The 27,490-nt window shown below is 38.2% G+C and overlaps 1 protein-coding gene across 8 annotated transcripts in view; it reads right to left on the bottom strand.

Annotated features, from left to right (window-relative positions):
* nlgn1 (neuroligin 1) overlaps positions 1-27,490 on the bottom strand; it is a 327,369-nt gene that overhangs the window by 168,140 nt on the left and 131,739 nt on the right. For 7 of the 8 annotated variants that reach the window (XM_042006515.1, XM_042006518.1, XM_042006521.1 and 4 more), the window contains one exon: positions 16,055-16,207. In XM_042006515.1, the coding sequence (XP_041862449.1) occupies positions 16,055-16,207 (153 nt within the window). Of the gene's footprint in view, positions 1-16,054; positions 16,222-27,490 lie in introns of all 8 variants that reach the window. The other variant, XM_042006522.1, reaches the window with a different exon arrangement.

Below are 27,490 nucleotides of genomic sequence, written 5' to 3'. Positions count from 1 at the left end.
TGCTGAGTAAATTTTCCTTTGACCGCCCTTGGATATTTTCCTGTATTTGACAATATTTTAGCCAATCCTTTTCATCTTTTTGCCAGATATTCCTCAAATTAGAGCATGTATGTTTTTTAAGCCATTAAAGACATTGTATAAAAGAGCTGCATCAAGTGCTGTACAAGGTGATACCAAGAAATCCTAAACCGGATTCTGATCCACTAAATCATTTATGAAAATGAATATTTTACCTAAAATGCATTATGAGTCATGTTTTCGGTACATTAGGGTCATTGTACTGTTTTATTAGGTATTGTTTTTACAGTAAAAGAGCTCATGTCTGTCAAATTTTCAGCCCATATAACAACCAAACAGACAGTTAAATCATAAGAAAAGTTGAGTTTTGTTGGAGCCAGTTCCTTTCATCAATCAGCAGAATTACTCTTCAGCTTTGGTTCCATGTGATTACTTTGGTTTTGGGTGGACCTTCTGCTGGGTGAAATGACAATAATGGTGCAAAGACGTTACACCGAGCTCCAGAGTCACATGTCAGGTAAACCATTATTGTTTCTCTCTCAGCTCTATTGTTCTCTCATACAGCTGCTCTCCACACTGCTGATATCAGAGAAGCACTCTGTTTTGAAGTTCAAGCCACTAAATCAATTTCCTTCAAGCCGGGCCAATCACAATCACTTGACTGTAACTTCAGCTCTCACAGCAAGATGGTGGCGAGCCAGCCCAGTTTCTCTGCTGTCACTGCCGACTACTGGGCCTGTAACACTGACGTCCACAGAAACACACAGAGTTCTGCAGCAGCTCTGCCCCGGCCTTCACTGCTCTTTAAAATTCACATGCATTATTCATGACACTTTCTCATAAGAGATCAGCACTTTTGCTTTTGTTTTATCATTCGACTACCGTGGTCAGTGTCAAGTAATATCACAGTTTCAGCTAATTTCCCCTCGGTGTGTGAGTTAATATACTGGAAGTAGAACACAGATTATGCCTGATCCACTGTATATTGTTTTATCAATGACTCACAATGCTGCGATCTAATTTAATTATCCTTGTTCAGAGACTTTATTCTGCATTAATCTGAGGAAGATATCTGCACAGAGTGCTTTACACAGATTTCTTCCTGACCCATGCTGACCTACAACTGAGTAAAAAGGGCCAGCTCTGTATTCCTGCAAATCCATTATCCATCTTCAACATGCTCATGTTCAGAACCAATACAGAAAGAATTTGAACTTTTTTTTTCACATGAAGGAAATTCAGCTTTTTACTTCTTATGGTGTTTAAGTACAAACAGGAACGTCTGATTCTCAGCAGTCTTGTAGTAATGGCACATGAAGATTTTATTTATGATGCTCATGAACATGAAAGCAGATTCTTCCTGTTGTTCCCCACCTTCACTGACATGTTTCCAATCAATCACCTGAATAACTTAGTGAAGTATTGATTTAAAAAGCTATAAAATGTGGAAGTTACAGATTAGATGTATATTTATGAAATCCATACATAAAACTGACTGAGTTAAGACTCTGAGCTCTGCCCTTTAAATTAACAATGTAAGTACTAGAAGCCTTTGAATAAAGAAATTTATATTTTGTACTGAACTGTAATGAGTGTATTCATATGTTTGCTTGAACTTGTACCCAAACTACCTGTCCTCTTCAGTTCCTTATGGATGATTGCAGTTTCAGGGATTTGGTAATTGAAACTCTAATGCTACAAACACACTTCATTATAGGTTGTTTTACAGCATATTGCAGGTTCTGATTTATTTTTCCCAGATTTTGTTAAACTTTACCTCTTCAAATGACATTAGATGAACATGCAGTGACTTTAGTTTTCCTCTGCAGCACAGACAGCAGAGTCAGTTCTGCCCTGGTTTATCCTCTTGGAAAACATAAGCTAGTTTTCACCTTCAATGACTAACTTTTGTTTACTTGTTAGTTTGTAAAATAGCTCTATGTAAATTTCTGACATTAAAAATGCATTTCTGACTTGTTTTGATGGTGAACTGTGCATTCCTGTAGCCAACATTGCTGAGTTTGGCTTCAAGCACCGTGTCACATGCTAGCAACTGGATATCAACACACTGGCTAATTTGAAAGTGAACCGTGGCTGAGTCATCTAAGAAAGGGGCATTATTGTAGGAAGAGAGGAAAAGAAAGAGAAAAGAGCAAGAGTCATCGTCCGACTAACCTTTACTTGCTGGAGAGATCTCAGAGTACAGGTAGGATGCATGGATACAGAAAGTCTAACAGTCTTTAGTCGTCCTTCTTTAACATCAGCACTTACAGTCTCTGATCTATTTTGGTCAATTTTTACATCAAAATGCTTTAAAGCCTTGTTTTATGGATCTTAAAAAAAAAAAAAAAAAAAAAACAGATTTAAGACTTTGGGAAGGGACTATTGAGTCAGTTGGTAGGAGCTGCATCAGATCTTCTGACCAGCTCGACTCACCAGTTTGGCCCACCAACAATACTCCCACCAATGAAACAATGCCTTGAGTTAGCTTTAGCAGGCAGCTGGACCTGCTTTGCTGCTTCCCATGTGATCTGTCTCATGTTCTACATGACACAGTTCAAACATGCCCATCCAATCGGGGTTAAGTTAACTCTAGGTTAACTCTAGTTAAGCTGTGCACATCTCCCTGTTTCCTCCTCTTCGTCTTAATTCCTGCTGCTGCCTAACAACACTATAAGCTGTAAGCTTTGCTGCCCCTTCATCACCCCAGCATCCACCTGTAGGCTCCAGGGGGTTGCATGTCTACCCAAAAGAGGAGAAAATGTGTGTACAGTGAGTGATGGGATCCAAGCCTGAAGACAGACTAGTCATGTTCAGGCCTCTTTCACCAACCAATAAAAGCACAACTTAAGAACAATTTAAGAAGATACTGGTGAATGAGGCCCAGTGTGAGTTGGGAACTTCTGATCGGCCACTGTGTTGATGGCATGGAGGTCATAAAGTGCTGATTCTGAAGCATTAAACGTGACCTTATATTAGCCCTGTCTTTATAAATAAGTCTCAAATTAAAACTTCCACGCACCCCACTGATTGAAATCTTCCAATCTCTGTTTAGTATTTACTGATTTCATACATGAGCAAAGCCTATAGATGAGCAAGCAGATCAAGCTTTATTGATAAATGCTTCATGATTCCTTTCTTCACCCTTTATATAACAGATTTTATTAAATTTTAATCAAAATAAAAAGAGAGTATCTGTTTAAGAAGAATAATTGAATTTTCCTCTTTACTGTGATGTGAGGTTGACAGAAAGGCGTGTGGTTAAGAGAGACAGTTTGTGGCTCTGTTATCTCTCAGCAACAACATGAGCCTCTCTGTGAATCACTCATTAAAGCACAGCAGCAGCCACTGATAGAGAGAATTGGATTACTTTGATTAATACTGTGTGTCACTTGTAATGTCTTTAACAGTATGAATCACAGCCGATCCACATACACATGACTAAGTACATACCCAAACACCCTCATTCACTTATTTTCTGAGTTTGGAGTTGGGCAGCAGCAGCCAGGCCTTCAGCTGTGATGGTTAAGGTTGGAGTGAATGCAAGGTGTCAGAGGACATTCAACACGGTAAACATGAACCAGTGAGTTTTTGTGGGACAGTCCCCTGGCTGAGGCTTTCTTGGCCACACATACACACTATAGATGTTTACATATACACACCTGGCATCTATTTGAGCATAAATCTATCTGTATAAGCCAGAATAATGCTGAGAGACTAAAGTTCCTCTATAAGCTGCGTAATTTATCTGTTTACTTATCTATTGACTTGTGCTTTACTTTATAAGATCACCTGAAGGCATGTTGAGAACAAGATGTAAACCTAGCACAGGTTTAGATGTTTGTGTGTGCTTGTGTGTTACTGGGTTCGGACTGTTCATTTGTCTGTCTATCTCTTTGCTAACAGGTTTACTCAAAAAGTTACAGATGCAGTACTTTACATCACAAATGGACCACCATAGCAGCAACTACATTTAGAAGTAGATCCACCCTCCACCGTGCACTCATATGTTTTGATTTGAGTCTTTTTGAATAATTAAGCCTAAAACTTCCCAGCTTTCCCAGATTCTGTGATTAGTACAGACTGAGCAGCCTGAGGTCCTAAGTGGTATATAAAATAAGGTTCCATATTGAAAGCAGAGGTCAGCTCGGTCCGGGATAAAAGCTTGGTCAGCAGTGGTTAAAGTGTAAGTGTCACTAAATGTATGATAGTGGAAAGGTCTCCTTGGGGCAGTAAATGAAATACAGACACACAAACTTGTCAACACTATGACCTGTTCACGTCTCCCACGGGGTCTGTTATGAACCTGCAAGGCCAGCATTTATAGATCTCTACTCCAGTCCTTCCCTCTAATACATAAATACACACAAACCCAAGTACACACATCACACTGTGAGTAATTGCTACCTGGTATGTCTGGGAGGTGTTTCGTACTGAAGTGTTATGGAGAAGTGGTATGAATCCAAAATGTTTTGATTCTTATCAGTCACATAGTACAGCCAGGAAAGTTTTTCTTATCCTTTTTACAGTGAGACAACAAAGTGCAGCTGGTATGAACAGTACACGTGAGATTATTTTAGGGAAAATCTCAATCATATTAATATTTATCGTAGGGATTAGAATAAAACTATATGAAATAATAAGGTAGTTTCTAAACAAATATACACACTAACAAGCCACTTTATCAGGGCCACCTTTCTAGTACTGGGTTGGACCCCTTTTTCCTCCAGAACTGCCTTAATTATTGTGATAGATGGAAGCAGGAGGTGGAAACCTTCCTCAGAGGTTTCCTCCATATTGACATGACAGCATCACACAGCTGCTGCAGGTTTGTCGGCTGCATCCATGATGAGAATCTCCCGTTCCACCACATCCCAAAGCTGCTCTACTGGACTGAGATCTGGTGGCTGTGGAGGCCGTTGGAGTCCAGTGAACTCATCATCATGTTCTAGAAAGCAGGTGGAGATGATCTGAGCTTTGTGACATGGTGCATTATCCTGCTGGAAGTAGCATCAGAAGATGCTCCACTGTGGTCATAAAGGGATGGACATGGTCAGCAACAACACTCGGGTAGGCTGTGGTGGTTAAACCAGGACACATTGGTACTAAGGGGCCCAAAGTGGCCAAGAAAATCTCCCCCCACCATTACACCAGCAGCAGCCTGAAGCGTTGATCCAAGGCAGGATGGATCCATGTTTTCATGATGTTTCCAGCAGATTCTGAGCCAAGCATCTGAATGTGGAGCTGAAACGGAGACTCATCAGACCAGCAACGTTTCTCCATCTTCTATTGTCCAGTGTTGGTGAGTGTGTGTGAATTGTAGCCTCAGTTTCCTGTTCTTAGCTGGCAGGAGGCACCCGGTGTGGCTTCTGCTGCTGTAGCCCATCTGCTTTAAGGTTGGACGTGTTGTGTGTTCAGAGATGCTGTTCTGCAGACCTTGGTAGGAACCAGTGCTTATTGGACTTCCTGTTGTCTTTCTATCATCTCCAACCAGTCTGCCCATTCGCCTCTGACCTCTGACATCAACCAGACATCCTGGTCCAGACAACTGCTGCTCAGTGGATATTTTCTCTTCTTCAGACCATTCTTTGTAAACCCTGGAGATGGTTGTGTGTGAAAATCCCAATAAATACTCAACAACCATGCCACGTTCAAAGTCACTTAAATCTTATTTCTTCCTCATCCTGATGCTCAGTTTGAACTTCAGGAAGTCGTCTTCATCATGTCTACATGACTAAATGTGTTGAGTTGCTCCCATGTGACTGGCTGATCAGATATTTTTGTTAACAAGTAAAAGAACAGGTGGAGCTGATAAACTGAGTGGTGAGTGTATAATAAATACAACCCTACTTTGTGGATTTGGTTTTATAGGCTTTGTTACTCAATATTCCAGTTTTGCAATCATCATTTCTGCATTTATTTCTTTTTATTTCAGTAATTTCATATCGCAATCATAATGTATGCCATTCTAATTGAACTGAATCAAATGGTAGACACATTAGCAGATCATTTGCATTCTAAAAAGTAATCAAGCGAGACTATTCAGATTTGAATGGCAGCCACACACAGTGAGTGAAAGATAGACAGAGGTGAAAGGTATCAACATTGAAAAGATGAGGCAGTTAATTAACACAAGGTGTATAATAAAGATTGATGTTGGTGTAAACACAACTAACTGGAGCCCTGCAGTGTTGTAGTGTTGGAGGGGAAACAGAAATGTTGATAATCATGCATATTAATAATGATTGATGATTAAGTGGCTGATATTACTTCTCTAATTAGCATCAGCAAGATGCAATATGCTGCAGACTGATGTTATACATGCAAATCAACTGGTTAGCTTGCAGTGATCATGCTGGCCCTTGCTCCCTCTCTCACTGTAATTTACCCCACGTAACAATGTGATTACTAGCACAACAAGCTCCAGGGTGTGAGTGCTCGACAGCTTCTGATGCTGATAACATGGGTTTTGTAATGCAGACCCTATGTTACACATCCAACAAAATTAGATGAAAGATCGTTTGAAGACTTTCCTTGTTTACATTTTTAATAAACTAACAATCCAAGAGAAGGCCAGGACCACAGCAGGACAGAGGGTACGGATCTTAATAAATATTACTTATCTCAGAATGTTGATATTACAGAGGAATTTGTAGCACAAACTGAGTAAAAAACATCAGTGAGTGATGCTCAGATTCCAGCTTTCTATAATTATAATTGCACTGAGATTGCAGTCTACACCTACACATACACCTTAGAGTATCTGCATAAACGGCCTCTTGTTTCGTTGCATAATATCGATGATTTTAGTAAAGTGTATTGATTAAAGTTGGAATTCAATCGCTATGTCAGTCAGTACATGGGGATTGTATAAAGTGCTGATTGTTGGCTTTTGAAAACACTTCTCATGGTGATAAATAATTCAGCTGAATTTAAATGAATGAAAACAAAAAGAAGCGAAGAGCTGGAGTGAACAGTGATGCATGAGGGAGATGGAGAGAAACAACAGGATCTTCCACCTCCTCGTTCTCTTTTATCTTCCATATTGTTCTTTTGTTTCCACTGGGAAAAACAAATGAATCCATGGCAAGTGGTGTGAGCAGCAGAGGGAAGAAGAGAGAAGGCTGACCTTTGAGGGGATTAAGGGATTTGTTTTAGAACAAAGTGAGAAGGCAATATGGCAGATGGATTCTGGAAAATAGGCTATTTTGCAGTGAGATGCTGGTACTGCAAAGAGAGAAAGCAAGTGGAAGACAAAAAAAGACTGGATCACCGAGTTAATACAAAGGTCTGTGAACAGCAGTTTGCTGTGAGGCCCATGGGTGATGCAATCATTCATAAGAGTAGAGAGTGGTTTGTCATGTAAGGGAGGTGTGTGCTAAAAGTTATCACTTGATGGGTTGCATGGTTGATGTTACCAATATTGTGCAAGTTGTGTGAAGACTATCCTGAAAGATTTAGGCCTCTCTATCATGCAGCCTATGTTTTTCTGCCTCTTGTCCAAAAGGACTTTCCCAAAATAAAGAAAGTATATCTTCACCACTACAGGAGCTGTGTGTTTAAGCTTGATCTCAAAAGAAAGCTGAAACATGTCAAACTACTACAGAAGTGTCAGAAGCAAGACAATTCATGATTTTAAACATTTTATTTTGCTAGTGTTTGGTTGCTAGCTTGCCAAGTGTTTATCCCACAGTGATGAGACCAACATCTTTGTAATCAGCTGAGTTTCTGCTTTCATATGACACTTTGTTTATGTGGAGAAATTAGCAGACACACTAAAGTGGACATGCGCTGTTCTTGTCTTTTTGCTACATGCCCATCATAGCTCCTCACACAACACACACCTTGTAATCAATGAATGTTCTTTGAAAAGGAAATAATCAGTGGCTTGAGTTGCTAGATAGCAGAAGATAGCAGGGGACAGTGGAGAGATCATGTCTGCTGCTGCACTACTGGCCACTTGTTGAGGTGGCTGTATTATTAGTTTCTATATCACTCATCTCTCACTGTCTTCTGAAACATAAATTGCAGACACAAACACACATGCACTCCACACAAACATGGTGGGAATCTGTGTTAATGTTGCATAGAACTTTCAATCCAATAATTTGGGGTTGAATGTTGACTGGAAGGCTGTTATGTTCATTATATTCTTTCACCAAAGTTAATAATTTTAATTAAAGTTTAAAGTGTAGACATTTCCTAATCAGCAGCTTTTCCAAATTAAAAACGAAGCTGTGATGATAAACTCATGATGACTACTCAACATTTTAATGCTAAGTAAGCAAAACTAAAACATAACATTTGGTGAAATTTAGAAAATTACTGTGGTTATTTACAAGGCAAGTATTGATCATTCTGTAGGTCCAGTGTTCCCACATGCTGCCTACATGCTGACCTCCACACTGATGCAACATACTTTCCACAATGACACTGAAAGCTGTCACATGAGCTGGGTCAACAGGATGCCTGGATCACAAATGAATTTGTTTTCAGGAAGGAACGACACTAAATGACTGTAAATGCACACATGTGCTACATGCACTCAGTTTTTCACTTTTCTGCTTCAGCACAGCCTCATGCTGTTTCTCTCTCCAACCCTGGCTGCCTGACATCTCAGCAAGACGCTGCTATCTGACCTCTAAAAATATGGCGACGACAGATTTGTGGCTTGTGCTGATAACCAATCAGATGGCTTTTGTCGTGCAGGGAGGACAACCCCCATCGAGCCCTAAATCACATTTTCTCCTCATCGTTCTCTCCCTCAGTCTCTCTGTCTTCTTTATTGCTTGTTGGCGATGGTTTTATTTGGTGCCGGCAGATAGTATGGTGAGTTTCTCAGTGAGCTGTGGACAGACTGACAGCCTGAGAAACTGAAAAGATCAAAACCAGACTTACCAGGAAATACATCAGACCACTGAACTGAATGGAGCAAAGCAGTTATCTAAAAAGAAGACTTTAAAAATGATCGTCATGGAGATAAACAGCTGCACGGCGATAGAGCTGGTCTGCTTCCATCATATGTACCATGCAGTGATCAGAACTGCTCTGCAAACTTTGATCGTGTTGGAAATACACACATACATCTGCTGTGTTACACACACATGCAGGCAGGAACATACGCTCACACGCACATACACTTCTGCTCAAGTGTGCATTCACACACGAGTCAAAGCCATAGCTTTGATCAATAAATAACTACATCACGGGAGGAGATTCTGCACGTGGGTATCTATGCATGCCATTTGCAAAAAGATGTCTACAGTTTGAAGTGGAGGGAAGTAATCTATTTGTTTCTCAAGTCATCTCTCCATCTGCCTCCTGTTCCCCGTACCAAGGTAATGAGTTCAACCTAAACAGTCTTGCAGTCAGCTGGCTTCTCACAACCCAGCAGGCCTCAAAAACAGCTTTAAAACAGAGCTGCATTTTCCATAAAACCACAAATGTGACCAAAACTGAATTCCAATCTACACAAGAAGCCATTTGTTGCATCATGAGTGTCATTTATTACAGCAGCAGCTGAACTAAAATCAAATGGATTTTAGAAATCTGGTGTGTTGGAGAGCTTCAAAACAGTAACAGTTTGGTCTGCAGGGCTTTTTGTATGAACACATACTATTTGTACAGTTGGACACCTATGAACATGTCACATGTAATGTGGAGTTTAGTTTAAGGACACCGATAAACACTTTATCCATGGCACCACAGCACGCCACCTGGTCACTGCGGCTCTGCAGGACCTTACAGCCTGGCTATCTGGCCATGATGGACAAGGTGTAACTCTGGCTAAATTCCAGTGCAACACATTGTGAACCATGGAACACCACAAAATGAATGTAAAGATAAAAAATAGTAGAAAAAAGGACTTGAATCTGAAAGCTCACACTGGTCAGATCATCTGTGTGGAACATGATTAAAAAAAATTCTGTCTTTTTCTCTCTTGCAGACTTGACAGTATTTTTAAACATTGTCTGTATGAGCTTTTAGACGTTGCAGGTCTGATTCAGACATTCTGACATGTAGAAATAGAAGAATAAACTGAAAATTTATTTCTAAGCTTTTTCTGCACACACAAATCACATTCTGTAGTTTAGTCAGCATTCTTCAGATTAGTGATAAGTAATAAATTAGTAGTATTTTAGTAAAACAAAATGTGCAGTTTCATAGCTAGCCTCTTCACTGTTAGTATTTGTAGTTTGTGACTAATGGATTTCATATGTTAAGAGAGGGGAAACGGAGAAAAAGGAAAGTTGGTTAAGTAAATGAGGAGGTGGTTTGGTAGTTTACATTGTGCCAGTCAGTAAGCATGCACATGGAAACTGGTTTCGTTAGACTACTTTAGAGTCACAGAATTTCATGTCTGGAAAAGTTATTAGGGCAGATCTTTTCAGAAATTTTGGTAGAAGAGCTAGAGAGAAGAGAAAGTGGTCACTTAGAATTAATCAACTGATGGAAATTAGTCCGTTGTTGCAAAGATTCTGTATTAGCTTTGCTAGGTTTCAGCAGCTTTTTGAACATTTACTGGAACTTTACCTGTCATGCCTGAGCCGGTCAGGATCAGCCAGTGGGAGGGTCTGAAATAAGGGAATATTGTAAAAACCAACAACTCTGCCGTTTGTAATAGCTTGTGTCCCCAAATCTTTCTCTGCAGGCTGCTGGTTTGGAGTTCTGGTACTATTTTACTATAATTCAAGCAATGCCGTTAAGAGACAAATGACGGCATGAAGCCAGCAACGTTTGGATGTGCCTGCTTGAACCGTGTTTTCCACCATCCTTTAACATCTTGGTTGTTGAAAGGATAAAATGGTCCTGGGCTTTAGGAACAATAAAATGTACCCAGTTTTGCAGGCCATAATTAGGGGTTTTTGGCTTGGCAAAGGTAAAAGCTGCCTGTGCATTACCGACACTGTGGAGCATGCCCAGATAGTCATACTGCTGCCCCAGATTAATAACCAATCCCGTGGTGCGATTCAGCTATGAGTTTGCAGAAAAGCTTTGCATTGCCAACCTTCCTGTTGCCCAGATTATCTAATTAGAACTAGCAGTAGTCTTCCTTTAGCATTGCTGACCCACTGCACTGAATCAGTCATAATAGCCGGTAATAACATTGAGCCTAAATGCACAGCACAAAACAGTAAAGACCACCCATGGCAGACACGAGAACCTCTTGAACCCAGGCCACAACAATAATTGTTTACATTAATGCCAGCTGGCCCCCCCCCCCCCAAAAGATAAATTTGCATTTCCAAACTAGTGAAGCAGCACTTTGACGTGCTCATGAAAAATATATATGGAAAGTAGCTGCTATTAGTTGTTGATTCAGGCAATCTCCCCATCAGCTATGTTTAAAAGCATAGCACATAACACGAAACTCAGATTATATAAAACTGAATTCCCTCTGAGGCTGAAAAAGCATTTAGACAATTACAGGGAAGAAATTCACTGCTCATCTGAATCATTTGAATTTTAATCACAGCTCTCACTCAAACCATTTAGTTTGAAAACTAAATTTGTTATTAATTATATATAAAATATTGCACCATAGCTGGAGATGATTATATTTTAATCAAAGGCTGCATTAGGGCCAATTTCACTCCAAATTGATGGAAATATGGAACATTTCTGATCTATTTTCTATCTCTGTTTCTCTGAGGTTTGATTGGACTGCAAAACAAGCTCATTAAAGGAAGAAATTTCAAATTGCATAAAACTAGTGTTGGACTCCTTTGAATCATCATTTTGCACGTCACTTGGCTGGTTGTCTAGAAGGAAACCCACATAAACAAAAACAAAAGGAAACATTGGTCTTTTTCTCTTAATAACGGTTAGAATTTGGCACAGGATGGGAAGCAGGAAATGATCCAGCAGCTTTAAATGCAGCCAGCCTGCTGATCAAAGCTCCCTATTGCCCTAAATTTCTAAGTGAAATGTTTGAGTTTTACTTGGAAAATTAGCAAGCGGAACCATCCAGGATTCAAAGGTCTGCTAGTGTTTAAGACTCATGTATATAACACATGCAGAAGAGCTTCAGAAAAATAATGCTAGGGAATATAATAACAAAATAAAGCTTCTGTGTTTAACCAAAACTGTATGAACACATAAAACGGTCCAGAGAAAACCTCTGAGCTCAGCCTTATACTAAAATTTATGTTTTATATGATATTATCAAACCTCTGAAAGGTTTAGCTTGAATCTTTTAACCAAAATGGCAGGTAAACAGAGTTAAGCTGCATTATTGTCATAAAGCACAGTATTTTAATTTTTTCCTAATCTTAGGCAAGACGTTTTGGTTCCTAATACCAGATTGAGGAGATTTATTTGGATTCCTGTTGCAGCTCATGCATCAAGCACCAGCTCCAAAGAAGATGAACATTACAGAGACGCTACGGACGGCGTGGTCTTAGACACTTTGTATGAATTTCTGAACAAGCTGCTTGAGGATTTTTACAAGTAAGAATGCAGATAATACAGTAGCGTGAACACAGCGATTAATCTAAAACAGTGTTGTTTCAGGGAAAAGGAAATTATTAAGCATGACAACAACCGTTCCCAAAACAGCCAACACAACAAACCAGCAGGTAAGTGAAAGCCCAATTACTGAGGAGGGAAAGAAGATAATGAAAAGGAGAGAAGAAAGAGGAATATCAAAGGAAGGTAGACAATGTGGATAAAGACTGTGTGGGAGAGAAATGATCTTGAAAGAAGCAATCACATTTCCAATTTAGATGCAACTTCAGTCCTGGATAGCTGGATTTTCTACTGTGTTGCATCCTGGAAAAAAGTATGAAATTTGACCAAATTCTGACCGTAATCAATCATTATGTTGGCCGGGAATGATAACAGTAACATCATGTTTGGTGAGGCTTGAATGGTAGAAGTTCCTCTTTGCTTTTATTTTTTGTCCCTCTGGTTATTTGCTGAGCTCTAAAAGTCTTCACAAATCCACAAAAACAACACAAAATTTCATTAATAACACTCACAGCCTATTTTATTCTGTTAAAGCAGATGAGTCAGCTTTAGTACAAAGACCTTTATCATGCTGGACGATCCTTTTTCCATGTGTTCTTTTATGAAGGCAGGAGCTAAGATGTGATCAGGGTGCTGAAAGGAAGGCAGAGCTGGAGGAGCCGTGCCGTCAGAGAAATGGATATTTTACTGGTCAGGTATATTCTTAAAAACAATCAGTGGCCTTGATGAATTGGCTGAATGGCTGATGTATCACTGGAATGGAAGGGGGTATTTGGAGAAGGTTTGAGTCAGGGAAATGCACCTCATCAATCAGGATGATTAAAGGTTTTGGCTGGGCTAAAACAACTCAACACTTGTGAGGCCTGGCCTTAAAAGGTACAGTCTGCTTTATACAAGTCCAACAGCCAAAACCTGTTTAGCTATTAGCACTAATAACCAGCTTTTGTGGTGTTTTTGTCTTTGTAAAGAGTTAACAGGAGATAATGACACTAGAATCATACCATTCCTCAGCTGTTATGACCTACAGATTACTTTACAATGTGGGAGAGTACAAAGCTTCTTAAGCAGTTCAGTCCATCCATTCACTGTTTATACCCTCTCTATCCGATTCAGGATGATGAAGGCTGGAGGCTATCCCAGCTGCTATCAGCCGATGGGCAGGGTCGCCAGTCCATCAGAGGCCAGCACACAGACAAACAACCACTCATGCTCACTCCCAGCATGAAAAACAAAACTGTTTGAATACCAAACCTTCATAATACAGAGATGGTATAAACCATAAATACTGATGGCTGTTACAGCATTATACCACAGTTCATTATCAACCAATCTGCACAAAGGAAAAACAAAATAAAAAAATCTAAACACACAGAAGCTTCCACACAAGGAATCTGTGGCGTAGTATATTTGTGCCCCATGGCCAAATCCATTGTAGCTAAGGTCCTAAACCAATAAATACAGCTTCGCGTCAGCACCTCTACATATTTAAAGCCACTAATGGCTTCCTGCAAAGTGCTCACTCTGGCACACAACCACACTAAGGCGAGGAGAAAAATCACTGGTGCGAAAATGGGGAGGTCTGTTAGCAAAGCAGCATGTCCATGCAAACAGGTGCTAGCATGGCTTGACTGGGTTAGGTCAAACACACTTTAACCACAGAAGCTAACTGATGACAAGAAGATTTAATTATGTGCCTGAGAGGCAGCTGAAAGGTAACGATGAAAGGTGTTACGTTTTTTCTACTATTTAAGAACTCGAACTATCTTTGAGGTAAGCAGTTTTTTTTTAGGGCAGCAGTCTCATATGGATGAAGCTCACCGTGACATATGAATTCATTCTCCCGTGTATGGTCATCTCTTGTCTGACCCCTGGGGATTGTAGGAAACAAGCCATCTGCTTACGGGAGCTTTTTCCATATGAATCAACAGGATAAGTTTTTCCAACCCAAGTCTGGAAGCTCTTCGGTGCTTTCGAACATGTGACCTGGGGTGAATGCTCACAGCACATGTTGAATCATATTACTGCTAGTTATCAGTTAAATTGATAATTGGTTATCATGACAGTTTGATGTTACACATTCAGGCATGGTTTATGGAGCCAAATAAAAAAAAAAAAAAAAAAAAAGAAAATGGACATCAGTTTAGAAAACCCAGTGTGACCTAAAACAACTATATTCCTGTCAGGCATGAACACATATACACAACACTGGATGTTTGTAAGGTAAAGTCACATACTTCCGTCCATTGCCGAAAGGATAAACAAGAACACAGAAACAGGAAACAACAGTGTAAACCAGCAGGGATGCAGGAACACTGAAAGGCCTGCAGCATTAACAAGCATGCACATCCAAGCAAAGACAGACAGAAAGAAGGAGGGGAAGGAAATAGAGAATTTCCACGCCCACAATGATTTTCACTTTTAACATATGTCATAATTAGATTTTTTCTTTACCTTTTTGCAATAATGTTGAGATAAGACAGAAATAAATAGACTTAGATGAGATAGAACTCCTTATTAGATAGATAGATAGATAGATAGATAGATAGATAGATAGATAGATAGATAGATAGATAGATAGATAGATAGATAGATAGATAGATAGATAGATAGATAGATAGATAGATAGATCACGCTGTTCTCATCGAAGGGGACTATGTATGTGTGTTTTAGTTGAGTGAAAGGGGGATATTGCCATATCTCTGATTTGCTTTTTATTCAGAAAACTGTGGGATCTTAGCAACCAAACAACGTGGAAATGAGATCGTTTTTCTCCGTTCGAACAAATGACAGTATAATCTCATTTAGCACGGGAAAAGGAGAGAGTCAGTGAACCTTTGTTTCCATCATGTGTCGCAATGTGTGCCTGCCCTCTGGGGATGGTGGTGACATCCATACTCAGGAGACAAGGAATTAGGAATTAGGCTGATTAGAAGAGATAAGATCGAGAGGGCAAAAATTCGAGATAGGGATGAAAACAGAGAGCACTGAAAATCAGAGATGACATTGCCATGAAAGATCAAAGACTCCTAAATGCATGAAGAGAGTTGAGGAGGTTGGGTGAACAATAGTGGGCTATCTGGGCCCAGACTTACAGCGTGCAATCATTAAAGAACACCGTGTGCCCCAAATACACAAACAACCAATGTGCTGAATCAAGTATACTGCAACATCACAAAGTTAGAATTGTAAATAAGACAACGATCAACATCAGTGCAGTCATCAAACTGAACGTTGTACATCATTATTTTCAGGATTTTTTCTCCCCAAAGTCTTTCAAACAGCGTCAGCATGTTCTGTCCCAGAGAATTTAACAGTCTGCTATGATTTCAACCAGAGAAAAAACTTCAAAGAAAATATTACAACCAACAAAACAAGCACAGGCACAGGTACCAGACTGAACCAGGTCTCTTCAAAGACCGCTTAGTCCAAGAGAGGAACTCAGATTTCCATCTTCACTTTAAAAAAAACAGTAATAGAAGAAGAAAGGAAATAGACGAATAGAAGAGACACAGATGGAAAGAAAAAGAACAACATTGCTGTGTGTGATTTTACATGGCAGGGTCCTTACCTAGGACGCCCAGGCGGTAGTTGACAGTTATGACAATCACATTCCCATAGCTGGCCAGGATGCTGCCGTCAAACATATTCCCAGTTCCTTCCATGTAGGAACCCCCGTGGATAAAAACCATCACCGGCTTTGGGCTTCCACTCTCCCTAATGTCTGCAGAAGGGGGGAAGAAGAGAAAAAAAGGTGGAACAGGCAGAAGGACTGATTAGATGACAGATTGAAGGTGACAGCCAGAGATGAAATTTTAATACTTAGGGAGGCTTTGGCCAGTGCTTCCGTTTAATTTTATCTTTTATTTATTTATTTTTGAGTCATCTGGCCACGCTGGCTTTTTAATGTGGAGACCTTGTTAGTTTTAGGCATCAAATCATTCATTTTCTCATCCGAAGGCATGACATGTTTGCAATGACTGGAATGTTGTTTTATTTAGTGACCTGCTTCAGATTCCAGAGACTGAAGGTGCTAATGAAACCTGGAACGTTCATATGACAAGTTTTAATTTTGCTTCGGGCAATCGACTGCTAGCGTGGCAATCTGAGCTGTCATACACAGCTGAGGAAAACTTGTACAATTAGACGGAGAGAAAATTTAATAAAGAAAAGTGCACGTTGGGTTTGACAAATTCATAAAAAAAACATTCCTTCATTGAAATGTAAATTTGGATTCAGGTACGTCCGTCGGTGCTCTACTGCACCAGCTGTTACTGAGGTGCTGGCACTAGAGGAAATGATAGAAAACATGTTTTTTTTTTTAATAAATGAAAGAGTTTTGTTAATGTGAGGCTTTTATAGAGGAAAGATGTAATAAGGCAGTGATAATTAGATGTGAAAAAGGTGATGGTCTGTCACGGCAAAGTTATTAAACTCATGAAAAGTACTTTTTAATAAACAAATATCTTTTTATTTTTCATTTCTGAATGCTGAGCTGAGCTAAGTCACATTTTATACATAAGGTCAAGAGCAGAATAATGTCTGTTGCTGTTAGCTGCAAAATTTATTTTATGTTTTAATGAATCCTCCTTTTAGCAAAATATGGCATGTTTTCACCTGCCACGGTTAAGAAACACCACAGAGCAGTGGCGGAGGGATCGGTCCAAATATCACCAGCATCGATACCAGCGCCAGCATCGACTGATGTGGTAACATTAATACTTCAAAGTAAGGATGGAAAACTGTCAGACTCTTCATAAGTAAGGAGGATTAACGGGTTTTGGTGGGTTATATGTTTCACGCTGAACACTGTGTGTGTGTGTGTGTGTGTGTGTACGTGTGTGTGTGTGTGTAAATATTATGGGCGCTACATGTGTTTCAGAATAAAAATTGTGCAATCAGAACTGACAAAATGATGATTGGGCTGCTGCTCTGGGTTGTGATTTTTCTGTTCAGCACTAAAATCAGCTCCACTGTGCATAAAAATCTGGTGGCAAAATTTAAAGCTGACTTCTGAAAAATCCAATAAGAGAGAGATTTTATTACAATAAATTGTGCTATATGGACGAACACAGCCAGATTGAGAGATAGAAATGTATTATATAATATGAAAAATAAGATATTAATACAATTTCAAACATAAATGTTGCTATTTGATGCATTGTACCAGTTAGCTTTAGGTTAATTTACATCTGCTGTCCCGTGGCAGGGACACATTTATTATTAGCCCAATGTTTTTGGTTCCTACCCGCCCAAAACATTGATCCATCTATTTTGCTTTGTCCTGCCTCTTCCGGTTCAGAATTGTGACATAAAAACTGGATGAAATTTGCCATGACACTCAGAGTTGGATATGTATCAGATTTAGTATCACATGTGAAAGTGGCCTGAAAAATAATCACATTTGTGTTGTTCAGACTGGCATAAAAAGATCAAATATGGGTCACTTACAGACAGAAAAGTCAAATTTGAGCCACTTTTACCTGCAGTGTGAATCATCTGGACGAAGTTTACCTTCTGTCCTGGAGTTCAAACTGTTAAAGCTCTGAAATGACCACATTTAATAAGAATAGGGAGCTTTGCTTTATGGTGGTGAGGATGAGGTTGTTTCATGTTGATGTTGTAACGCATGTAATCTGTTTCCTGTCATCATGTGCATCATGTTGGGTTGTAGGAAATTTACTAACTTATATTTGTCTCAGTAGCTCAGTAGAAGTAGCAAACAGTGGGTTTGTGTGCATAAAAATGTTGGTTATCCAACTACACGGCACAACATTCCTGTTATGTTTCACATGAAGGGAGCAAGCAGTAGGACATTAAAATGGTTTTTACATTTCTAAGTTTATTTTTAAAAAAAGCATTATCACAATAACTAAACTAAAAAGAACAGCTGTCCGATAAAGTGGAAGAAAAAGGATCAGCTCTCTAAAGCTCTAACCCTTGACCTACATCAGCTCTGATAAGGAATGGGCTGTGAGCGAAGAGGATGGCCAGATTTGGGGAGATCTAACAACATCCTGAAAACCCATGTTGAAAACAAGAATTCACTTTCATCTTCTGTTGCCCAAAAAGAAGCTTTTCATCTTTCTTCCTAACATAACGTAGCAGCCCCCGCCGTTTATCCAGCTGATGTTGTACAGGGAGGGATTCGGGTCCGGAGGGAGATCAGTGAGTCCACAGGGAATTAAAAATTAACCAACCAAGAGGAAGCCTTACCTCTGAGACAAGAAAATAAAACTCTTAAATTATGAGGGCAGAGATGGGCAGAAAGTTTTCTACACTGTGTGTTTAAAGCACATCATATAAAAAGGGAAGGTAATTAAATTAAGTAAAGACCTTAAGGAAAAACTTTTGCTCTCATGAAGTTTAATTGCTGCTGTGAAGGTGCTTAAACAGTTTTTAGCCGCCTTCAGGTTAATTACCAACATGTTGGCCAGCCTCAGTAAATGTTTTATTCCCATCACAATGAAAAAATATCTTAAACCAGTCCGTGAAAGGAAATGGGTGAAAGGAAACTGAATCAGAAGCACTTCTTTGTTTTCATGCTTTTTGCTTGTGTCTTTATTGTGTTTGTCCCTTTTTCATTCTTAGTCCATTGCATCACTTCTGTCCTTACAGATTATTACTTTTGTCTTTGCAGCAGGGGGTAGCCATGATATAGCAACACATGGTAACTTCCCAGCTTCTGGAAGCTTCTCAGTAAGCTTCCAGATATCTGACAGAAAAGGTCCGGGGATTATCACACGCAAGTGTGTGTGAGTGCATGTTGCAGTAAAGTGTGCACAGACTAAAGGAGGAAGACGAAAGGAGCAAGTAGTAATAATAATGAACAAATATGTGTGATTGTGATTATTATTCTAATCTTGTTTGTGATGGTGGCGATGTAATGGGATTAATAATGATGTTTGTGATTTAGCGCAGCGTCGCCGTGGTAATTACACGACATCCTGGATGGTGAAATTGATTAGTGACAGTGTTGGAATGATAATAGTTCTCATGGTGGTGATGATAACCATTATAATTAGAACCATTATGGTAATGAAATAAGCCATCACAATGTTGGCAATGAAAATGACAGTAAACAAGACAACAACACTGATGATGATGATGATGGTGATGATGATGATGATGATAATGATGTCAGTTGTGGTGATGACAGAAACCGTGTTGATGAAGGTCATAACCGTGGCAGTGAAGGTATTCTGTGACATGGTGGTGAAGGATCTTGGGGATGACAGTGGCGGTAACTACAGTGATGGCAGCGAGGAAGAGGATGAGCACAGCATCACCTCAGTTCTCTTCATATTTCCATCATTGTGTTGTTTCTCTGTTTTTTCAACTAGTTTATGGTACTTTTTCATCAGTACTGGTACCTTTTGCTCCTTTAAGGAGACTCTTGGTTGTGCAGTGGGCATTAATGTCTGTATCGTGAGGGCGAAATGAAATATGCATAAAATTCATAGATGCTTGAAATAAATGCTTCGAAATTATAATTAATTATATTGTTGTGCAGTAATAATTAAATTAAATTTAAATAAGATGGGAATAAATATTCTTAAAATTGTAAAATAATTGGATTAATAAAATATTATTTAAATTGCTTAAATTTAGAACCAGTGCATTAAGATATGTGGGACAATGAAATGTATTAATACTACATTGATCAATTTAATTTAATTATTAATTTATTATCAGAAAAAAAACATGAATAAATATTAAATATGTTATTAATTTAAATCAAATGTTTCATTTTGTGTAAAAAATGTATGTACATTTAGTTAATTATTTCATGGTTCTCATGCTGTAGTGCCTCATTAATTCATTTCATCATCAAACCCGGTGGGCGGAGCTAACGGTAGGAGCGTAAACCACGGCTGTGATTAAAGCTGAAATCACATCGTTACTCTTGATTTCTGATTTTCTTTCTTTCTTTTAAAGCACAGAAACTACGTCATTGGGACAGTTATTAAATGTATGAATTAATTTTGCCTGTACATGTGTCTGAGTATCTCTAGTTTACAGTGACCAATCAGATGATGAGCCACAGTTAATTCATGGTGCACTGCAACTCAGGGGCCATGAAATAACTAATGAAATAATTTTATATGTTTTTACATGCATTTTCTTATTTAAATTACTTAAAACACTTTCAAATAATTTTGAGTGTAGTAATTTAATTATTTCTTATTTTTATTAACTACTTTTACATTTTAGAAATTCAATATATATTTATATTGAATTAAAATTCAAACTATATATTACAATTTATATATTATATTATATAAATTCAAACTATATTTCAAGTATCACTTAAATAATTACACATTTAATTAATTATGCAGTGCTGTATTTATGAATTTTACTGTGGCTCTTTTCTCCCTACATCCGAACCGGCATTAAACCACTTAAATATTAAAACAAAGGATTGTTATCATTAACATTAGCATCATCATCCTCATCATCATGACATCTGATAGGTTACCATTACACAGAAGACATGGATAAAATACCCCGTGTCTGGTTTTCACATGTAATTTTATTCTCTAAACTCTCAAAGTGATGAAAAACAGAACGTTGTCTTTTAGCAAAGATGTGTTGTGATTCAAGAAAGAATTAAATCTGATATTTTACTGGCAGATATGGAAGTACCGACTATGAAGGTACTCATGGTACTGTTAATAAAGATTTTATTGATTAGGGCATTAAAATAATAATAATAATAATAATAATAATAATAATAATAATAATAATAATAATAATAATAATAATAATAATAACAATAATAATAATAATAATAATAATAATAATAATAATAATAATAATAATAATAATAATAATAATACATTTCAGCCAAGTCCATCAGGATCATTTTGGTTGTAGCGTTGGGTCGGTGAAAGAATGATGAGTTAAACTTGCTCATGACAGACGATCAATAATATTGTAAAAGTGAGCATAATGTCGAGGACACCAGCAGCCAGTTGTGATATTATCCAGCCTGTTATAAGCCTAAAAATGTAAGATGGGGATAAAATGCTAATCGTCATGGAGACATTTATATATATAGCATTTTTCTTTTCGTTAGGATCATTCTTGAGTCAGCCTGCTCTTTGTAAAGCTGCCTGTAATGACGCTGTTCTGCAGGTTTGTATATAAGTGCTTTTGAGAAAAATGAACTAATTTCTGCAGCAGCAGTTAGGTGGCTCCGGCTCGGCTGTTAGAGCTGCCTCCCTTTTTGTTCTGCACTGAAGGTCAGTGGTAATGAGGTGAGGTTAGAGTAAAATTGCCTTTGCTTTGTGTGAGAATTTGATGGATTTACTTGAATTTACCTGGATCTGCAAACTGAAACAATTCTGGGTGTACCCAGCACACTAAATGTTGACGTTCTTGGTTGATGTTAACCAGTGTACTCTGGGTTTCCTCCTGCCATCTATCAACTGGCTGCCAATTAACGTTTCAGAGTCAATTTGCATTTCTAAGACATTACTGGAAATACCATTACATATTAATGTTGATATGATCGCTAGAATGTGACTATTTCTGTCAGATTTGACATGAAACAGGCAGAAATACTAAACTGTCTCCTGGGATTTTTTTTCATAGAGTAGCAAAGACTTATTGTTGCTATATAAGTAACAACAACGATAATAACAATAATAATAATAATAATAATAATAATAATAGTAATAATAATAATTTTTGTACCCCTTTTCACCAACCCTTAAGTGACCTAAGTGCTTTACAAAAACTAAAACATTTGTTATTATGATTATTATTATTATTATTATTATTATTATTATTATTATTAAAGTAGTTAAAATGAGAAGATATCTTGTAGTGATTCAGCTGCTCAAACTATGGCTGAGGGAGGGTTGTTTGAGGGTTGCTAGCATGCTAACATGGAGTAAAACCTCCTCGAGGATGAGGTTATGATCAGAGAGACTCAGGTGCTTCAGATTTCTCAGAGCCAAACCTGAGAGATGCCCCCAGGCGGTGCAGCAGCTGTGGTAACCTTTCCCTCTGCTGTTGTAGAGGATTTATCAAGCCAGCTACAGTCAGGAGGTTTTCTCTTTATTTCATTCTTCCTGACTTTCTAATATCCCCTTTTCAGCTCTTTCCTGTGAGGAACAAAGTCAGACGGCTCCTTGGTAAAAGGGGAGATGAATTGCATACACTGGCTTCACGGTGGTTAGCGTCGAAGCCTCACAGATAGACGATAGATGTTAGGTTAACTGCTCACTCTGGAATGTTGGAAATCCTTAAATCATATTCATTTACGTACTATTGAGCGATAGCATAAATGCTAACTGGATGGATAGATTACCTATTTAAATCAACACTGTAAATTGGTTTCTACATTTTAATATTTCACAGTTTGATAATGAGAGAATATGTAAATAATAATAGTAAAAAGTAGTAAAAAATGTGTGAATATAAAAAGATAACAGTATTTTCTACTTTTTAAAGTATGATTTATATAGTTTTGTTCTGTGCTACATTGCTTCTGATTATTTTCTTTTTCTCTGTTGCTTTTCAAAAAGAAAATTATCAATGCTTTTTATTTATTTTTTTGCTATTTCTTCTTTGCTTTTGCTTTTTTCTGATTTATTGACTTGCCTTCTATGCTTTCAACAGGTAAATTACGGCTACTCTGCCCCTTTTTATCTTAAACATGCTTTTTAAAGTTATAAATGCATGTAGCCAGGCTGTCTGCTGTAAGGTGGAATCATTTTAGCAGTTCTTCTTTCCTCTGTTGAGAATTGGAAAGCATGGACAAGAGGACAAAAAACAGTCTTACATGCAAAGTGTGACCTTGCAAGCAGCACAGGAGGTCACCCGTCTTGTCTGTACACAGTATGGTTGCAGCAGCTTCTGCAGGCTGTGCTGCTAACACATGGCCGTGCACTCAAACCCTTTTAACACATCAGCTGGCTTTGAAGTCACATGTAAAAAGGCTTTTAGAAGGAGAAAATTCTCCACTTCAAATGTACGGTGGAAGATAGTTTCAGTCCTGTTGTTGATGCTGCCAGATTTTCTCAGATGGAGAGAGGTCACATGTTTAATAAAAGCCATCCTGGGTGAAATGCATCAAACTAGCCACCGTCTAATTTACTAAACTGGAAATTACAAGTTGCAGCTTCTGGCAAGTAAAGTTGAATTTTTAACTGGGTAAAACTGGAGTAGAAGCAACTGAGAAATAGTGTTAGAGTAGAAAAATAAAATCAAAAGCATAGTGGAGATTGAAAGTGATCAATTGATAATTTAGACACCTTCTTAAAGAATAAATAAAAAATAAATAATTGCACATCCATTGACACTTTAATCTTTCTATATTTACATCTACTTTTAGTTCATATTATTTTTTTATTTTTATACGGATTTTTCTATAGATTTGTCATAAATTTAGACATTTTACTGCCTTTAATCTGTCAGTAAATTACTTAAAACTACAGGACTGTCCCATACATGAACAATTACAAGTAAACAAAAAAGGAAAACAACAATCATAACCAAATCAGTAAAAAAAAAAAAAATTAAAATAAGAACGAAAAAAACAAGGTATGTCAGTAAGGAGCTGTACGCTAATTTATTTATTTATCCATTCATTTATGTTTTTTTATATATATTTTCAAAAAGATCATCCTGTATTTTACATTTGTTTCTGTCGTCATGGCAAAAGGTTTCTGTTATTTTAAGCTGGTAAACTAAAGAACATATGTGTGTGAATCTCCCCTCTGTGTGTGTAGCTGGTTCAGCAAAGCTCACAGAGAAAAAAAAACACTATTTAAACAGCTTTTCACGTGTGATATAAACCCCAGTAAACTGTCTGTAGAAATACAGAGAGTAAGCTTTTTTACCTCTAGTAGTACCCTCTAGTATCTAGTTAGCGATAAAGGAAGTTTAACTTTTTTACATGTGTGGGACTGCGCAGCGTAGCTTTGCAGGCAGGAGCTCGATGGGTCGATCAATCTCGTTAACGGTCCTTTTTTTGACTCAAGGATTTTTCTCCACAATATTCTACATCATTGTGCCCTCCAAACTCTTTATCTATGGGCTATATCTATGAGAAGATTAATATCTTGAAAGCACGGCCATATAATACTAATCATGAAGTACTGGAGGTCTCATAAGAATCTTCCAAAATCCACAGTTCATACTATATCCACTCCAGGAATATGTGCTGTAAAAAAGGCAGCTTCTAGCAAATCCTGAGCTCTCAGGGACTCTCCCGTTTACATCTCTATTCCCTGCACAAAAAGGATTACAAACACCAGCTTCACTGAGTTTAAAGAGATTGTAAAATGCGAGATTTTGCTGGGTGGGAGGGAGGGGTGCTGAGGTCAGGGGATATTCTCTGACTGTGCATTTACAAGGCAACATTAGGTCAGAGGTTAAGAACATTGAGGAATAATGGAGAAGGGAAACGGGGAGCAGGGGGGTTGATCAAAGTGACAGAGTGTGACAAAATGTGTAATAGTGTGTGTGCGTAGATGTATGTGTTCTCAAGCATATTTTCCTCAACATTAAACTGGATTAGTTGTCTGCCCTGCATCCTTTATCGAGATAACGCTTGAAGCTTGCTGGGATTTTATTGAATAGATCTGTATGAGCTGTGTGACTTTCTCTAATCTTGTTAGTGTGTGCGTGTGTGTATATGTCAGCTTCCAGAGAAAAAGCTTGATGGCACAGATCAAAGTGATCCGGATGGTAGTGGGTCGTATTTAGATGTAATTTCTGTTTACTTCATGACATTATACAGTGGAGGTGCCTTATTAAGACTTTTTGACTTGCATTAAAATTGTGTTGCAGCAGTCTTATGGGGATATGGTTCCGTTTTAGGATTTTATCAGGAATATTTTATGCCTGATATGTCTTTATAAAGGCTTTTTTGAGGAAAATCAATCAAAGGTTCCTTTTTTAGTATTATTAGGAAGATCACATTTTAGCAAAATGTCACCGCTTTCAAAGAGCACCTTATTTAAATATCAGGAAAAGCAGCGTTTCAGTCATGTAATCTTTGTTAAGCATCTATTTTTATCATTTATATCATATTCTAATGGGCCTGGGATTAAATGTCTAAAGCATTAACATCAAGAGGGAAATGTAAATGTATTTGTAAAGCATTTTTAGCAGTTTCATGTGTTTATAATCATGCTTGCAGAGCAGAAATCTCACTGCTGCCATGTAATTTACTTCCAAACATTAAGATAGTTTGACTGAATCGGGTCATGGACGTTTGAGCAAACTAACATGTCGTGAATACGATATGTGGTCATGCAGTTTACTGTCCTGCACAGTCCCAGTACAGTACACTGTGGCAATGTTGTTGGCGTTTTTTTTTTTTGTTTGTTTGTTTGTTTTGTTTTATGTGTTGAAGATTGCAGGGGTTAAGACAGCTGCTTGCAAGGTCTAAGCACAGATTAGAATAAAATTAAATTATAGTTGTCTGGACTGTATATAAAACTGTAATTTTCCATGTTTCCCTCAATGGGTGCATGGTACTATTATTAATTATGATAAGCAGTACTAAACATGCTGTGGCGCGACCCTTACTGAAGAGATTTGGCCTAGAACCTTCTGCTTTTTAGGCCAATCTAAAAGTTACCCTTAATGTCTAAAATCTTGTAAAATAATGTTTACACCCAGCTGAAGGTCTTCCTGGATGAATCTAAAATTCTGCAAGTGTTCCAGTCTGGGTTTAAAACGTACCACAGCACTGAATCAGCTGTTTTAAGGGCTTCTGAAGATATATTTTTAGCTATGAATTCTGTGGACTGTGTTTTACTTATGCCTTTAGATTGAACATTGGACCAGGACATTCTCCTCTCCAGGCTGGAGCAGTGGGTGGGCGTCACTGGCTCAGCTCTACAATGGTTCAGGCCCTAATCCTTCGGACAGGAGTTTCTGGGTCAGGTTTGATAGTTTTGCCTCTGCTTTTGATGCCCTCTCCTGAGGGGTGCCACAGGGCTCCATTCTTGGTCTTCTCCTGTTCTCGCCTTATTTGTTGCCACTTGGTGCAGTTTGTAGAAAGCATGGCGTCCCGTTTCTGTTTGCCTTTAAGATGCAATGGTTCTGTCCAGCCTCTGTTTGACTGTCTCATTGACATCAGGGGATAGATGGCACCCTTCCCACTGACCTCTCCTTTCTGGCTCCAAATGAAAAGCCCAGACACACAAGTCAACGCTGTGGTTAACTCCTGTTTGTTTCAGTTGCTGCCTAAACTCAGTGTGTCTTCTTTTTTATTTTTATTTTTTCTACTTTTTAGATTTCTCTAGCTTCTTTGTGTAAACTTGTAGTTTTTTTTTTCTTTTGGTTTTTTGTTTGCTTTTTTTTTTAACTATTTGCATTTCCACTTTTCTCTTCAGGTGTGCTGTTAGGTTCTTTTTTCTAACACATGTATTGTACAACACTTGTTGGTCACCAAGCTGTTATGGTTTTTAGAAAGTGCTTTAGATATAAAAAATATTTGATCATTTAGGCCACCTCTTGTTCAGTCTTCATCTTCTCTTACCTTTTGCTGAGCTGGTACAATTATGTTCCTCAAATTAGATATTTTCTGTTTTTTACTGCTTGAAGATGCATCCAATATTTGATTGGCTTTCTGGACTTTTTGTTGACTGGAACCAATTATGATAGATCTGTAGAAAGTTTCCTGATTTGATGCCCAAACATGAACAGGTCTCAGTGTTAGTCTGCAAGCCAGTTAGCCAGTGTTAGTCTCTCCAAACAAGACCACATTTAGGCAAATAAAAAAAAAAAAAAAAAAAAAAAAACATGCAAAAATGTGGTTAGAGCTGGCTGAAGGGTTAATAGTCACTTTATCTGCTGGTGGGATGCAACATAGAAAAGAAAAGAAAAAATGTAAAGGAAACAGCAAATCCAAGCAGAGAATCTATGTTACAGTATTAATATCAAAGAATGGTGGGAGACATGTAAACTTTAGACATCAAGCTGAAAAGGACAAAACACATCCAGCCCAAAAAAGATTTTACGAGTAAAGAGCAAAAAG

This window comes from Melanotaenia boesemani, chromosome 14 (assembly GCF_017639745.1).
Source record: "Melanotaenia boesemani isolate fMelBoe1 chromosome 14, fMelBoe1.pri, whole genome shotgun sequence".
NCBI classification, from domain to species: Eukaryota; Metazoa; Chordata; class Actinopteri; order Atheriniformes; family Melanotaeniidae; genus Melanotaenia; species Melanotaenia boesemani.
Note: the sequence above shows the minus strand (reverse complement) of the source record. Positions and strands in the feature narration are given on the sequence as shown.